This window comes from Ailuropoda melanoleuca, chromosome 7 (genome assembly GCF_002007445.2).
Source record: "Ailuropoda melanoleuca isolate Jingjing chromosome 7, ASM200744v2, whole genome shotgun sequence".
Taxonomy (NCBI): domain Eukaryota; kingdom Metazoa; phylum Chordata; class Mammalia; order Carnivora; family Ursidae; genus Ailuropoda; species Ailuropoda melanoleuca.
In genome coordinates this window covers 61,850,519-61,866,813 of record NC_048224.1, presented here as the reverse complement: position 1 = coordinate 61,866,813, position 16,295 = coordinate 61,850,519, and the positions used below count along the sequence as shown (strand labels likewise).

Below are 16,295 nucleotides of genomic sequence, written 5' to 3'. Positions count from 1 at the left end.
GTATGATAAACCCAAAAACAACAAAAGTACTTAACACTGGAAAGCAGCATTAAAAATGGTCCACTCCTAAAAACAAAGTAAAATGGAATAACTAATATTCAAAGAACTTCTCTAAAAATGAGTAAGGGGCTTATTAAGGGGGGAAATCCAAAAGTATTATAATTTAGTTAAAGAAATTTATTCTTTAAAAATATTTTCATGTACACTTTCATGACTATTTTGTTTGAGGGGAACAAGGATATTATCCTACAGTCAGTGTTAACTTAGAACATAAGTGACATATGTATAACAATACATCTTGGAAATAACTGCAAAATAAGTGTAAATTTTAATAGTGATTTAAGACTGCAAGATATTAAAGATCTTGGATTAAATGAACCCACAGTAGAGTAGTACAAACCAAAAATTTGCAATTTTATGACTTCTCCATTACTGTAATCCTTAATACTATGCGTAAGCAAGTGATCCCATTTCCAAAGTATCCAATAAATAAGTTACCCCGTTCCAAATTGGCCAGGACATAGGGAAATTCCATTAGAAAAACAGTGACAAGAGTTTGAATGCACAGTACAATATGCATCTTCCTCCTATCTCAATTATGCTTAACACACTGGTAACAACTTATGTAATAAAAGTATTTTTATGGCCAAAAAAGAAAAAAAAAAAGTTGAGCTTCTTGCCTAGAAAAATCCTTTAATGTCTTAGATTACCTAATACAGTTTAAAACCTAAAAATTGTGTTAATGAAGATTCAATTTGCATGGGAAATTCACCCTTCTCAATATGAATAAAAACTCTGATTCATTTTAAATGGCAAAATCTTAAGAACAAAAAAATATAGCATCTCCAATAGACATCTAAAGACAATAAAGTTGTATTTACAGGATGCTATAATCAGAAATCACTTAGAAGCAAAAAGAAACAACGCTACCATTTCACTCTCCTTTTTCTCAGCAGTCAGCTATGACCACACAAACTAAGGACATCCAGGAACCGATAAAAAGTATTATTCTAGGTGAAATAAGTTTCACAGAACAGACAATTCTTATAAAAATTTTTTTTTCTTTTCCCCCTGAGAGTCAAGTTAATCAATCCTTGGATTGCATTCAGAACAAACACAAGATCTCTAAATCCTCAATCATGTTAAGATCAAAATTATGTAGACATTTCTGTTTAGAAAAGCTAAAATGTACAATAAAGGAAATGTAAATAGCAAGACAAGGTGCTTAATAGCAGTACCACGGCAGAAATGTATGGTATTTGGTAGAATAAACATTAAGTGACATTTGGGGCAAACATTATTGCTTGATGGAATATAGCACCACTTCGAAGAATAAAAGATGGTTAGGATTAACCACCTTTTTATCAACAATATGCATTTATAGGAAAAGTGCTTGAAGTACTTCTGGAAAAAGGTTAAGTATGAGGAAATTTTTTTTAGTATATATTTTAAATATGTTACCCACTTTTCTTCATTAAACAGACAATGAGCAATCTATTTTAGTAAAGTAATATCAGATTTGCTACTATCAGTCTGATTATCAAATCAACAAATATAAAATTAAGGGACAGAAATGTTATTCAAACTTATAAGACAAGTCAGAACATAATTTTATGCCAAAAACACTTCTGATAATTATTGCTTAAATATACAGTGATTACACTTGTGAAATTTTCCATATCGTGACTGAGAAAATTCCTTCTGAATGCTAACATCCTAAGCAAGAGAGAAATACCTAAGGGACATGTAGACATTGCCTAACCACTGTGGAAAATAGCCCAAATTCCCCCCCAACAATTTAAAAAAACTAATGTCACCATGGTGAGTTAGGAATCAGAAACAAGACAATATGATCACACACATGCTCTATGAAGTCAGCCAAATGGTTTCTTTATAATAATTTGCAGCTAGCATTCTGCTCAGTCTTTATAAAGTAGGATTTTAAGTAAACTTCCTTGTTCTAAAAGAAAAGGTCTGAACGGATAAATTGCTATGCAGAAGCACAAAGTTTTTTAATGCAATCTTCTATAAGAAGTAATTAAATTTTAAAAGCCAAACAATCTTAACATCGAATGTGATTTCCCTCAAGATATACTTTATCTTTTCCATCAGTTTCTTTGTTCTCTAATCATCTGAAATATCAGAATTACTACACTGGTAATCTTCATAGTAAAATGTGATACTATCTTATTTAAACTAGCCTGACTTTCTGTAACAACTATTTTGGGAGTGGCATTTCTAAAAATAATTTTATCTAATGTATGCATTGGTCATATCTGAAGGCAATACAAAAATTCTAATAAAATCAGTAAAGTTTTAGAGTACTACTCAGATATTGCAACATGATCTGTATCTTTAAGGGGGGGAAGAAAAATCAAACTTCTATAAATGAATGGGATTTTGAATACTTATGGTTGGCATAGAAAACAATTCTGTACTTTCACTGGACACTTTTATAAAGAAAATGTCTCAGTGATCATGTTTTCAACATCATTCTTCATATATATATATACATATACATATATACATACATATATATACATATACTGTTATTATTATCATTATTATTATTATTATTATTATTATTATTGACTGGGATGATGCAGAAAGCCACAAATGAGAAAATGACACTAAGGTTTTAATAAGGGGAACAAAAAATTGTTTTCACCAGTATAGATTCACATTACAGTACACCAATATTGACAGCATTCTCTTGTCTATTTTTGGTACAGAAGATGGTATCTCTCTACATAACCTTGTAAGGCTTCAGTAACTGAAATGTAAAACAAAACAAACAAAACCCCCAAAAAACAAAACAAAAAACCCAGCCTATTAGTTTACAGTTTATTTTAAAAATTTGAAAGACACTGCAAGTTCTAAACTTTTAGTAGTGCTACCCATACACAACCATCTGGTCAAGAACCCAGTAAAATTGCCTCCTTTCAAGGAAGCCTTGCAACAGTAGAGTTGTGCAATATGGATGTTTCTTACTACAAGAAAAAATTATACATGGCACATTCTCATTCGTATTTTGTAATGTAAAAAGTTACAAACATACCTAATCAAATAAATAATAATAAAAAAAGAATCTGAATGTATTTGTTAAGTATCCTAAAACCACTACATAGAATAATGGTAACTTTCACTCACAGATTATTTACATGGTAATACCCAGTGTGGGTACACTGCTACAAAACTCAAAACAGAAAGAGTAAACTTGAAATGTTTTCCATAATAAAGATCTAGCAGCATGACTATCTAATGCTGTTTTATCCCGATTGCTTCTGAAACGTTCCTTTTTAGTCTGTGTCTTCATCCAGTTCATAATTGTCTTTATCATAAATATCTTTTACTAAAAGAACCCGTACAAGCATATTTTCCAAGGTGTTTCGGTCCAGTGAAGTAGATGTGTACCAGACAGGACTATCTGTAGAACTAGAGCATTCTGGTTGCAAATAAAAAACATCCATTCTCTGATTAAGATTCTGTGGACTTTGGGAGAAAGGAGAAAGTCAATTTCACAGTATATATACAAAATTCCCCACAACTTTCTTTTCTTCTTCCAAAAATAATTCCATGACTACCAACAATATTATGTGGTCAGACCACATCTCATTACTTACATTAAATATGTATCATTAAGGTATTTTGAATGTTAATTTCTGTGATGAAAGATTATTTTCCCACCATAATGTAAACTCTGTATTTCACTGAGTCCAAAACACCATCAATAGAAACAATATTTTAACCTGCCACTAAACAAGTAAAATGCTGCCCATTATAATTTTAAGATGTATCAATCATTACATGCACCCCAGTTTCAGAGAGAGTAAAATCTGAAAAATGTGTCTTAAAATTGATGAAATATGGTAGCTCATAAAATTACCTAATAGCATTATACAATAGAAATTTTAACTTTTAAAATACCAACAAGATAATAATAAGAAAGGGATTTTAATAGTTACTACCATTGGAAGGTCTGACACTGTTGCAGCCAAATAGGGCCACCCCAAACCACTGTCAGAAATATTACTATTATCCAAAGATGACACCATTGCTTTTATGAATTCTTAAGAACTAACTGGGGGGCCTAATTATAATTTGTAAAACTTTACATAAGATAATATACTTGGTTCAAACTAACCCTTTGAAAATTGAAGAGTACATATTGCTTTATAACAATAGACAAGCATAAAATTTATGATCTCTAAACATTTCACTGGTTTAAAATTTTTAAAATTTTCTAAAATGTCTGTTGGTATTAGATTAAGGGGGAAAAGTGGTAGTATTGTTGAAAAGTAATATACTTTTAGAACACTATTATCTTTTAGACGTTCTTAAAGGAACATTTTTTCTTATTAAGTACTTCATTTTCATCCTCACCTATCCATTCTACATTGAACATACCTTTTCACCAGGGGGGTGGGCAAGTTGTAGCTCGTCACTTGTTTGTGTCAAGTTTTACAGCACAAAACTATATACTATAAATAAATAAATTTTATATGACCATTTATTTAGTATATGACTGCTTTCTGGCTGCAACAGCAGAATGGAGTAGCTGCAGCAGAGATTCTATAGCCCAAAAAAGCCTAAAATATTTACCATCTGATCCTTAACAAAAACAGTTTGTGCCCAGTGCTTTATATAATCATTGGGATTGCTGTAATTTAAAAGATGACAATAATAGTAGTAATTTCATTAGTAGACAACAATTTCTTAATATATGTTTGAATCCTAAACTATGAAGTATAAGCTGGGTATTTTATAATAATGAGACTACAAACATTAGATGTGAGAAGAGAGAGAAAAATCAGACTTTTCAGTGAAGAAAAGTCACCTCTTGGTAATGTTAAATTCATGGCAACTAACCTGTATTACCATTTAAAAAATTAAATATCATTAACCCTTACCTTTTAGACAAGTAGCATTCAAACATTTTCACAGGACATCTAGAAGGATTGGCTGTATTTTCAATTTGTTCAAATACTGGCTCATCATCTTCATGTTTTCTTTTTCCAGTAGTAATTTTATCTTAAAAAATAACAATCACATCAACTTCTTAAGACTAATCTTGAAGAAAGATAGCATTATTCACTCCTAGTACCTATTGTAACAAATATGTGGCTTCTGGTAATTCACAATTTTTCAAACAAAATGCACTAAGATGTTTTAAGAAGATATAAGTTATCTTACTTTATGAAAATGGCAGTCCTCAGATTCTTAACAAGTGACCCAATGTAGTCTTTACTAAGGCAAAGTTTGGTTATCCCTGCCACAGATGATCCAAAAATAAAAATGTCACCCTACCTTCATTATCTGTTCCACATAAGGAAGACACTTGGTATCGAAGACATGCTTTGTTTTCCATTGTTAAAGGATTTTTTTTCCACTGCCTAAATACTGTGCCAAAGGAAAGTCTTAAGTGTTGTTCCACTGTTTTCAGGCCAAAATACTTAGTGTTAAAGTAGAACAGGGTATTCAGAAGAGCTACTGGAGAGTGTGATCCTAGTTGTTTTATCCTCCAGAGATAATCTTCTTCAACTCGAGAAAATATTGACCCTTAAATAGAGAGAAATATTTTTAAAGAATTACAATAAATAAAACAATTTTCATTTAACCATCTAGAAAAAAATAAAGTTAATTCAAGAACAAACCTATTTCAACTCTCCATTCACACCAGGTTAAAACTGGAATGAATTTCAGAATTACCTATGTAGCTCTTTAAGAAAAGAGGCTAGGGAACACACCAGACTATGAAAGTAGCATCTCTGGAGTAAGGGACTAGATGTTTGCCTCTGTTCTTCTGTAGGACAAGCAAACAGTGGTCAGAAAGGAATTTAAATCTGCAGAATTCCTGAAAAAAATTGGCGATTTTGATTCACAAACACGTTTTCCTCACACATCTAGAACAGATTTCTTAGAGAAATTTATATCACAATATCCCCTGGAGAGCTTAAGAAATAAACATCCAGTGTCTTACCCAGAGAAAGTTGGTCACATTTACTACAAATTTCTTCATAAACAGTAGTCATCAACTACATTCATTTCTAATTTAATAAGATGAACAGATGAGTTCATGAATAAGTACACTGAAAAATATGTTAATTTAATTATTTCCTAATTATTTTTAATATACTATTTTTAAAAATAAAAATCCCAGTAGCAAGTTAGCAACACTTTTATTTACAAGGCATTACCCGGGCACCTGGGTGGCTCAGTTGGTAGCATCTGACTCTTGATTTCAGCTCAGGTCATGATCTCATGGGGGGTCATGAGATAGAGTCCTGCATCAGGCTCCACATTCCACGGGAGAGTCTGCTTGAGATTCTCGTTCCCTTTCCCTCCCTCCCAACGCCCCCCCCCACCCCGGCTCACATGCCCGCACACTCTCTCTAAAACAAATTAATAAATCTTTTTAAAAAATAAGATAAAAAATAAAAGAGCATTACCATCTGGAAGTATGCTGGGTTGCCAACTTCGGAGTATTTTATTCAATTCTTGCTCAAATGTTTGGTATCCTGGATCAATAAATATGTTGTCTTTTCGATTACTACCACACAAGTACTGCAATTAAAAAAAAAGTTTCTTGAAGGAAAATCAGCTAATTATAAGTAGTGAACATATTACTTATATTCTGTATGTCTTAAGAAAGAAATCTTATGTTTACAATAAATATGCACACTAAGACAACATGGGAGATTACTGGCTTTATCCATATTAACTAGAAATCATAAACAATCCAAGTTACCAATTACTCTGTTGCCTAAAAAACTCAAAGCTGAAACACACCCCCAAGAATCCAGAATGTAAGAACTGGGAGAATTCTTCAGTCTGTCAGATAAATAACAGAATATCTGGCCCCAATGTTAATTATATAGCACATGGAGAAAACAAAATTAGACTTTCCAGTAAGAGTAACTAAATTATTAATGATTAAAGAAAAATTGTGAGTGGTACAGATGGGATGAAATGTTACTCTGCAGCTGTCTGAGGATCTCTTCTAGCACTCTTTGTTAGGTGAATACTTGTTTACTTATTGCCTCTCTTTGTTTAACTCCTGTGAGTCATACGAATTTATGATTCTAATAACTTACTATGACAAACCTTAACAGTGAGGGTTGTTAAAGAATGATTTAAACACTAAAGTTTGCAAAGTCCATCTCCAATGTAATCTAAAAACAAAATAATGCAAAAGCGAAATATGACAATAAAGCACAAAGAATGGGAGGCAGCAATTGGGAAATTTATACTATTGTAAGGTTCATACATTATACATAAAGAGTTACAATAATTTTTGAGGGTAGATAATGAACTGAAGATGCATATTATAAACCCTAGGGCGGCCACTACAAAAAAACTTAAAGAGGCATAAATAAACCAATAGTGGAGATAAAATAGAATCATAGAAAAATAACTAATTCAAAAGAAAACAGAGAAAGAAAAACGAAACAAAACACAAAACCCCACACACAACAGATACAACAAATACAAAACAACCAGGACAGATTTTCATCCAATGTTAGCTGTGACTACATTGAGTATAAAGGGTCTTGGAATCAAGCCCCATGGAGGGGCTTCCTGCTCAGTAGGAAGTCTGCTTCTTCCTCTGCCTCTGCACCCCACCCACGCTTGAGTTAGCATGCACACATGTGCATTCTAATAAAATCTTCAAATTAAAAAAATGTTTTAAAGATTCTCTTAATTATGTGTCTGTATACACACATAATTATACACACACACATATATACCATGTACTAATCAAAAAATCAGACTAGCATATCATTCATCTGAACTGATCTAACATTAGTCCTACTAGTCAGAAGGAAGATTAGCCAGCATAATTTCAAAATGGCAGAACAAAAATTCCTAACTAATGCCTTTCAAATAGGATGCAAACCAAGTGCCTGGCCATCAATGAAGTAACAATGTCAGACCTCTCCCCTGCTTTTGGGTTAGTCATCAGGAATTCTACCATTTCCTAATCTGGGAACTCTCAATGTTATTATTGTAGTAGCATTAACTAGTTAAAATACAGTATCACAATTCAACCTATTTAATGGGACTATAGGTTTCTTTTAGTTTTACTGTTGTTGTTTTTTAAGTAGGCTCCACGCCTAGCAGAGAACTCAACTCAGGGCTTGAATTCACCAGCCTGAGATCAAGACCCGAGCTGAGATCAAGAATTGTACACTTAACCAACTGAGCCACCCAGGCACCCCTACAAATAGTTTAAGTACGGTTCCTAGATAGTTTTTAAAATGTAAATTTAGTGCACATTATATAAAACAATCACAGAAGTGAAATCCATGTTTGGAACAGCAATTTACATCTTTTGTTCTTAACATAAAGCAGCATACGTAATTAAAAAAAAATGAGCGAAGTGATCCTGAAATAATTTTCAGCTGTAAGTCAAGCAACAAGGGGAAAGCACTTTCTATGTACATTCAGAACTTTAACAATAACAAGCCAAAATTTAGGTTCTCAACTCAGCTCTACTACAAGTACCTCGTAAATGATATGCCCACACTCAGTCCTTCTAAAGAGGCTCCTTTGGCAATCCCTGACGACTTAAGAGATCTGCTGCTCTTACTGCTACAGAAGGAATACGCTTTAAGAGTCACTGCTGTAGTATGCAAAACAACATTATATTATGGTTGTTTTTTCCATTAAAGACAGTCCCCATTTACAAATACTGAATGCACACAATTTATGAACACCTAATCACCAAAGCCCAGTAACTTCTGCTTTTCAGAAGCGAAGGAGAAGCCGTCAAAGACAGCAGCGCCTTCTAGAAAGGAACCCTTGAGAAAACGCCCTGTTGGGCCAGGCCTGTCTGAAGATTAGCAATCTTAATTAAAAATTATCTTCACAGGGGGCACCTGGGCGGCTGTCAGTTAAGCATCCAACTCTTGATTTTGGCTCAGGTTATGATCTCAGGGTCCTGAGATCGAGTGCTACACTGGGCTCTGCCCTCAGCGGGGAGTCTGCTTGAGATTCTCTCTCTACCTCTCTCTCTATCCCTCCCCCTACATTCACACACATGCACACTCTCTCTAAAATAAATCTTTTAAAACAAACCCAAAAAACACAACGTAAACATAACTTATCATTAATTTAGCTACAAATCAGCAGCTCGGGTGTTTCAATAACATTATTCCAACCCTCAGCTGCAAGAAAAAATACCTACAAGAAAAAAATATTGAGTATGATCTTTAAAAATGCTTAAAATCTTTTCATGTTTCACCTTGGATAAAAGATGAAGTCTAGACATTTTATCAATGAACACAGGCCCTTTGCTATATGACTCTTACCTACTTCATACCCCACCCCACCCCCAAAGCTCTCTACACTCCTATTCTACATTCTAGCCATGCCAAGTAGTTTCTGGAAAACTGTACCCGGTATGTATTTTTCTCTCTTCTTGGAATGGCATTGTTCTTCCTTCATCCTTCCTGCCTAGAATTTCTACATCTATTTCAAAGCTCAGTTTAAAGGTCTTCACCAGTGTTCTATTCTCTCAGATTATATCCTTAGAATCAATTAGTTCCACTTCTGTGCCACCAACATACCATACCATGAGAACAACACTGTTTAAATACCATTTGTTTATGTATTTCAAATCCTTGAGCAGAGTATATTATGGCTTTTAAGTCAAACTGCTTACCAGACTCAAAATGCATCAGCTATGTAACCTCAGGTGAGCTACTTAACTTTCCTTCATCACCAAAAAAATGGTGAGAATAACAATAAGGTTGCTAAGAGGATTAAATGACATGTCAAGCAGTTAACACAGTGCATAGAAAGCAGTAAATAGTCAAAAAAAGTAATCTCCAATATCTACTCCAATGTTCAGCATACAATAAGCACTTAACTAATATTTCCTGAAGAAACCAATGAAATAAGGATTAGCAAAACTCTGAATGTGTTACACCACTGCTATGAAAAATAAGGCAAATTCTTAAGGCCCTTTGAATCCAAGAAAGATTAAATATGTTTTAAAATGTTGTATGTATTTTAACAGAATTTAACTATCAAAAAAACCCATTTATACTGAACTCAAATTAACAAGATATAAGTGCATTTACTGTATTTTTTAATTGAGTAACTGGAGTTCTAACTCTTCTTTGAAAAAGAAAAAAAATTATAACCCCTCCAGATAAGAAATCTAGGAAAAATTTTTAGAAAATAACTATCTAGAATAAACAAGGAATTCTCACAAATGGATTAAACAAGCCAACAGATAAGGGGGAAATTCACATAAAAGCAAATTGAAATGGCCAACAAATATAAAAAGATCCTCAATCCTTTTGGAAAGCAATCTAGTGATATCTTTTAAAATAAAAAATATGCTTTTCTTATGATCCAATAATAATACCCTTTCAGAAATCTTATCTCATAGAAATAGAAGCACCAGTTCTTTAGGATAATTATGTAAGATTTGGGGAAGAAGGAGAAGGAAGATATACATTGTTTATCTATAATAGCAAAATTTTAGGAAACAAAGGGAATGCTCATCATTGTTGAAATGACTAAATCACATGTGGTATGAAATACAATATAGTTAAGCCTGTTCAGCTGACTTAGAGGGACTGCCACAATGTACTGGGAAATAGCGGGAAGGAAACTATAGTACAAAAGTGATTAATATGGTTCCATGTTCTCAGGTGACGAACTACTGTATCTTTTGCCATGTTCATAAAAAAACACAGAGAAGCATACACATCTAGCTAACTGTGATGAGGTGAGGAGGATTCAGGAAAAAGAGTATCCACAATTCCACTGACAATACATTTGATGTGAGGGGCATGTATTCACGTGTGTGAAGATAGTGGATGAAAGAACAATCATGATTGTGGGATTTCATACATTTTCTTTTTTTAACAATAATCATTACTCCTTATTCTATCTAAGGGGAAAATCAGCTATTCTGTTTGTGTGGGAGGAAAAAAAAATGCTACGCTCCCCTTTCATACAGTACCCACTTAAACATCCATAATTACATTTAACTTCTCAATATACAATACAGAAGTGGCTACATACCTATGTATATTCATAAGACTTAGTCCTCACAAATAAAGATGTTATTCCTTCTCTAAACATGATCTAAGAAAATCATACTTCTTCACATTATCTTATTTTTATTGTCAAATGTGAACAAAATCAGTAAATGCAAGAGATAAATATGCACACCCTTCCAAAAATAGCTTCTATTTCTGTACACATCCTTGAAGTAACAATAAACAGCAATGATTTCCAGAAAGGGTATTATAGATAGCTTATCTTTACAGAGTTTTAGGATTATTTTTAAAGCTGCTAATAAATACCAGACAGTCTTTTACAAAATTAAATCAAGTCTGTGAAAATATGTCCAATGATGAGAATAGGGAAAAAAATAAATAAAAAATTTCAATTATGTTAAAAAAAATTAGAAAAATCTATCTTAACCATTTTTAAAGTGAAGAGTTCAGCAGTTAAAAATTAGAAGGATCTCCATGGTTGGAGGGAGACAGCATGGCAAGGTATGTGGAAGTAAACTGGGGGAGAGGAAAGTTGCCATGCCCCAGAGGGAAGGGAACCCTTTCCTTAGGGAAAGAAAAGGGAGAGAGGCAGAGAGAAGTTGAGAGTGTGTGGCATAGGGTTCACACAAGAAAACCTCTCAGACTACAGACAGGGGAACCCGGGAAACTGAGTGATGCAGGTTTTTTGCAAACAGTTAATGGAGCTCAAGCTCTGAGGTTTTGGAAGTGCGCTTCTGGAGAAAAGAAAGGTTCTGGCCCAGGAGTACGCACAAAGCGGTGTAGGGATCTCCTGCTGCATTGGGAGAGATGCAGTACTCCCTTTGTGGAGTACATTTGGAAGGGGGTTTATTGCCTCTCCAAGGACAAAAGACCTTGCAGGTGCCAGCAAACGGCCTTTCACTGGCAGGGGACAAAGGTGCGCACAGAGGGTGGGTAACCTGGTTGCTGCTTTTCATGGTGACACACCATAGATTCCACACACTATGTAGGTAGGGGACTGTTTTTCTGGGACAAAGGGCACTAGTCAGAGCACACTGAGGCTTTAATCTGGAGGAAGGAGCATACCTGAGCAATACCGGCTCCTTTAAGATTTGGAGTTTTGGGGATGCCTGGGTGACTCAGCCCATTAAGCATCTGCCTTTGGCTCGGTCATGATGATCCCTGGGTCCTAAGATCAAGTCCTGCATGGGCTCATTACTCAGCGGGGAGCCTGCCTCTCCCTCTGCCTGCTGCTCCCCCTGCATGTTCTCTCTCTCTCCCTGACAAATAAATAAATAAAATCTTAGGAAAAAAAAAGATTTGGAGTTTTGAATTCCAGCCACGTGCCAAAGATAAAAAGCAAGAGAACTGGGCGCCAGATTCACTGAGGGCCCTCACTTTTCTGTGAGGGCTTCTTGAACAGCAGGGGGTGTGAGATCCCCTGTCTGGGGGCAAGAGAGTGGGGTGGCATCATTTTAGCCTCCCTACCAACATGTTCAGACTTCAGAGAGCAACACAGTGGAGGTGGGAGCCACTTACATCAAACCCTGCCCCCGTGTGCCTGGCACATATTTTTTTAATGGGGCAAGACTAATTCCAAGCCAGCACAGCAGGGATCTCTCCCAGAAGAGCAACACAGGCAGCATACCACATGCACCAAGTCTACTGATCATATACTGCTTCAAAGTGTCCCCTTCAGGGGCGCCTGGGTGGCTCAGTTGTTAAGCGTCTGCCTTCGGCTCAGGGTGTGATCCCAGAGTTCTGGGATCGAGCCCCGGATCGGGCTTCTCCGCTGAGAGCCTGCTTCTTCCTCTCCCACTCCCCCTGCTTGTGTTCCCTCTCTCGCTGGCTGGCTGTCTCTCTCTCTCTGTCAAATAAATAAATAAATAAATAAATAAATCTTTAAAAACAACAACAACAACAAGTGTCCCCTTCAGTTGTGGTGGAAATAGGACCAGGCTGTATTTTTCACCCCACTGGAATCGGGCTTATAGATTTTTGCCTGTTACTTTGTTTTTTCATTTCCTTCTCTCTCTTTTTTTTTTTTTTTNTTCTCTTTTTTTTTTTTTTTTTTTTGAATCAGGTATCTTTTTTCTTCTCTTTTTATTTTTTTCCTTTCTTTTTCTTTGAAATCAGGCTTATAGTAAATTTTTTTTGATTGTTGGTTTTTTTCGTTCCTTTTCCTTTTCTCTTTTATGTGGAGCAGGCTTTTCTGTTTTTTTCCCCCTTTTTTCCTTTCTCTTTCTATCCTTTTTCTCCATGCTTTTTTCAACAAACAAATCAAAGCACACCTAGATAAAGGTCCAAACACTCCCCACCGGAAGAAAGGAGGAAATCTGCAGAGGACTGACCAGTGGGAAAGAGTAACCAAAATCCAACAGCAGAGTACACACACCATACACCAGAAACACTTCCTAAAGTACGAGGCCCTGGACAGTATATGACCTCTTTTTAATATAGCATTACTCTCAGATGCAGGAGACATAACAAGCTTTCGGAACACACAAAAGATAGAAACTTAGCCAAAATGACAAGACGGAGGAATTCTCCACAAAAGAAAGATCAGGAAGATGTCACAGGCAGGGACGTGCTCAAAACAGATATAAGCAATATATCTCAACAAGAATTTAGATCAACAATCATAAGACTATTAGCTGGACTCGAAAAAACCATAGAAAACACCAGAGAAACCATGGCTTCAGAGATAAAAGACCTAAAAGCTAGCCAGACCAAAATTAAAAAAAAAAATGCTATTAACTGAGATGCAAATTGACTGGATATAATCACAATGTGGACTGAAGGAGCAGAGGAGAGAATAGGACAGAAGAGGTGATACAGAAGATAAAATTATGGAAAATAATGAAGCTGAAAAGACGAGGGAAAGAAAACTATTAGATCACGAAGGTAAACTTGGGGACTCCAATAAGTGAAATAATACACATATCATAGGAGTCCCAGAGAAGAGCAGGAAAAAGGGGCAGAAGGTTTATTTGAACAAATTATACCTGAGAACTTCCCTAATCTGGAGAAGGAAATAGGCATTCAAGTCCAAGAGGCACAAAGAACTCCCCTCAAACTCAACAAAAACAGGTCAACATCACGACATACCACTGTGAAACTTATAAAGATAAATATAGAAGTCTGAATGCAGCTAGGAAAAAAAGATCCTTAACCTATAAAGGAAGATACATAAGGCTAGAGTAGGCCTGTCCAGAGATACCTAGCCCGCCAGAAAGCAGTGGCATGATATATTCAACCTGCTAAATGGGAAAAACATGCAGCCAAGAATACTCTATCCAGCAAGGCCGACATTCAGAATAGAAGGAGAGATAAAGGGTTTCCAAGACAAACAAAAACTAAAGGGGTTTGTGACCACTAAACCAGCTCTGCAAGACATATTAAAGGGAACTTTTGAGTGGGAAAGAGAAACCAAAAGTAACAAAGACTAGAAAGGAAAGAGTCAATCTACAGGAACAGGGACTTTACAGGTAATACAATGGCACTAAATTTGTATCTTTCGATAATTAATCTGAATGTAAATGGAATAAATGCTCCTATCAAAAGACAAAGGGCATCAGAATGGATTAAAAAACAAGACACATCTCTTGTAAGCATAAAAGAAAATCATTTTAGACCAAAAGACACCTCCAGATTGAAAGTGAGGGGGCAGAGAACCAATTATCATGCCAATGGACATCAAAAGAAAGCTGAAGTGGCTATCCCTATATATCAGACAAACTAGATTTTAAACCAAAGACTGTAATAAGAGATTAAGAAAGACACTATAGCATAATAAAGGGGTTTACCCCACAAGAAGATCTAACAATTGTAAATATGTATGCCCCCAACTTGGGACCAGCTGAATATATAAACCAATGAATAACAAAATAAAGAAACTCATTGAAAATAACACAGTAACAGTAGGAAACTTTAACACCCCACTCACAGCAATGGACAGATAATCTAAGCAGATCAATAGGGAAACAAGGGCTTTAAATGACTAAATGGACCAGATGCACTTAACATATCATACCACGTATATTTTCAAAACACAATGCTATAAAACTTGAAGTCAACCCACAGGACAAAATTTGGAAAAACCACAAATACATCGAAGTTAAAAAACTTCTTACTAAAGAATGAATGGGTCAACCAGAAAATTAATGAAAATTTTTAAAAAAAATTTGAAACAAATTAAACTGAAAACATCACAGTCCAAAACCTTTGGGATGCAGCAAAGGCAGTCCTAAGAGGGAAGTACACAGCAATACAGGCCTTCCTCAAGAAGTAAGAAAAGTCTCACATATACAACCTAACCTGACACCTAAAAGAGCTGGAAAAAGAACAGCAAATAAAACCTAAATCCAGCAGAAGGGAAATAATAAAGAGGAGAGCAGAAATAAGATAGAGTAATCAAAAGAATAGTAGAACAGATGAACGAAACTGGGAACTGGTTCTTTGAAAGAATTTAAAAAATTGATAAATCCCTAACCAGACTTATCAAAAAGAAAAAGAAAGGACCCAAATGAATACAATCATAAGTGAAAGAAAAAAGCTCACAACCAACACCACAGAAACACAAAAAATTATAAGGGAATACTAAGAGCAGTTATATACCAACAAATTAGGCAATCTGGAAGAAATAGATAAATTCCTAGCAACATATAAACTACCAAAACTGAAATAGGAAGAAACAGAAAATCTGAACAGAACCATAACCAGCAAAGAATTAGAATCAGTAATCAAAAATCTCCCAAGCATGGGGCGCCTGGGTGGCACAGCGGTTAAGCCTCTGCCTTCGGCTCAGGGCGTGATCCCGGCTTTATGGGATTGAGCCCCACATCAGGCTCTTCCGCTATGAGCCTGCTTCTTCCTCTCCCACTCCCCTTGCTTGTGTTCCCTCTCTCGCTGGCTGTCTCTATCTCTGTCAAATAAATAAAATCTTTAAAAAAAAAAAAAAATCTCCCAAGCAACAAGTGAAATTCTTTGTAGATTCTGGATACTAGCAGGGCCAGATGGCTTCCCAGGGGAATTCTACCAAACACTTAAGCAAGGACTAATACCTATTTTTCTGAAACTATCTCAAAAAATAGAAATGGAAGGAAAACTTCCCAACTCATTCTATGAGGCCAGTATTACCTTGATCCCAAAACCAGATAAAGACCTCACTAAAAAGGGGAATTAGAAACCAATATCCCTGATGAACATGGATGCAAAAAGTCTCAACCAGATACTAGCTAATGGGATCCAACAGTATATTAAAAGGATTATTCACCACCACCAAGTGGGCTGCAAGGG

At 35.3% G+C, this 16,295-nt stretch overlaps 1 protein-coding gene across 4 annotated transcripts in view; it reads right to left on the bottom strand.

Moving 5' to 3' along the window:
• Positions 1-676: 676 nt before the first annotated feature.
• The window catches only part of ZMYM2 (zinc finger MYM-type containing 2), a 104,194-nt gene continuing 88,575 nt past the window's right edge, over positions 677-16,295 (bottom strand). For 3 of the 4 annotated variants that reach the window (XM_034664947.1, XM_034664949.1, XM_034664948.1), the window contains 4 exons: positions 6,450-6,564; positions 5,308-5,559; positions 4,911-5,031; positions 1,872-3,492 (listed from right to left, as the gene is read on the bottom strand). In XM_034664947.1, the coding sequence (XP_034520838.1) occupies positions 3,300-3,492; positions 4,911-5,031; positions 5,308-5,559; positions 6,450-6,564 (681 nt within the window). In that variant the 3' untranslated portion in view covers positions 1,872-3,299. Of the gene's footprint in view, positions 3,493-4,910; positions 5,032-5,307; positions 5,560-6,449; positions 6,565-16,295 lie in introns of all 4 variants that reach the window. The other variant, XM_034664950.1, reaches the window with a different exon arrangement.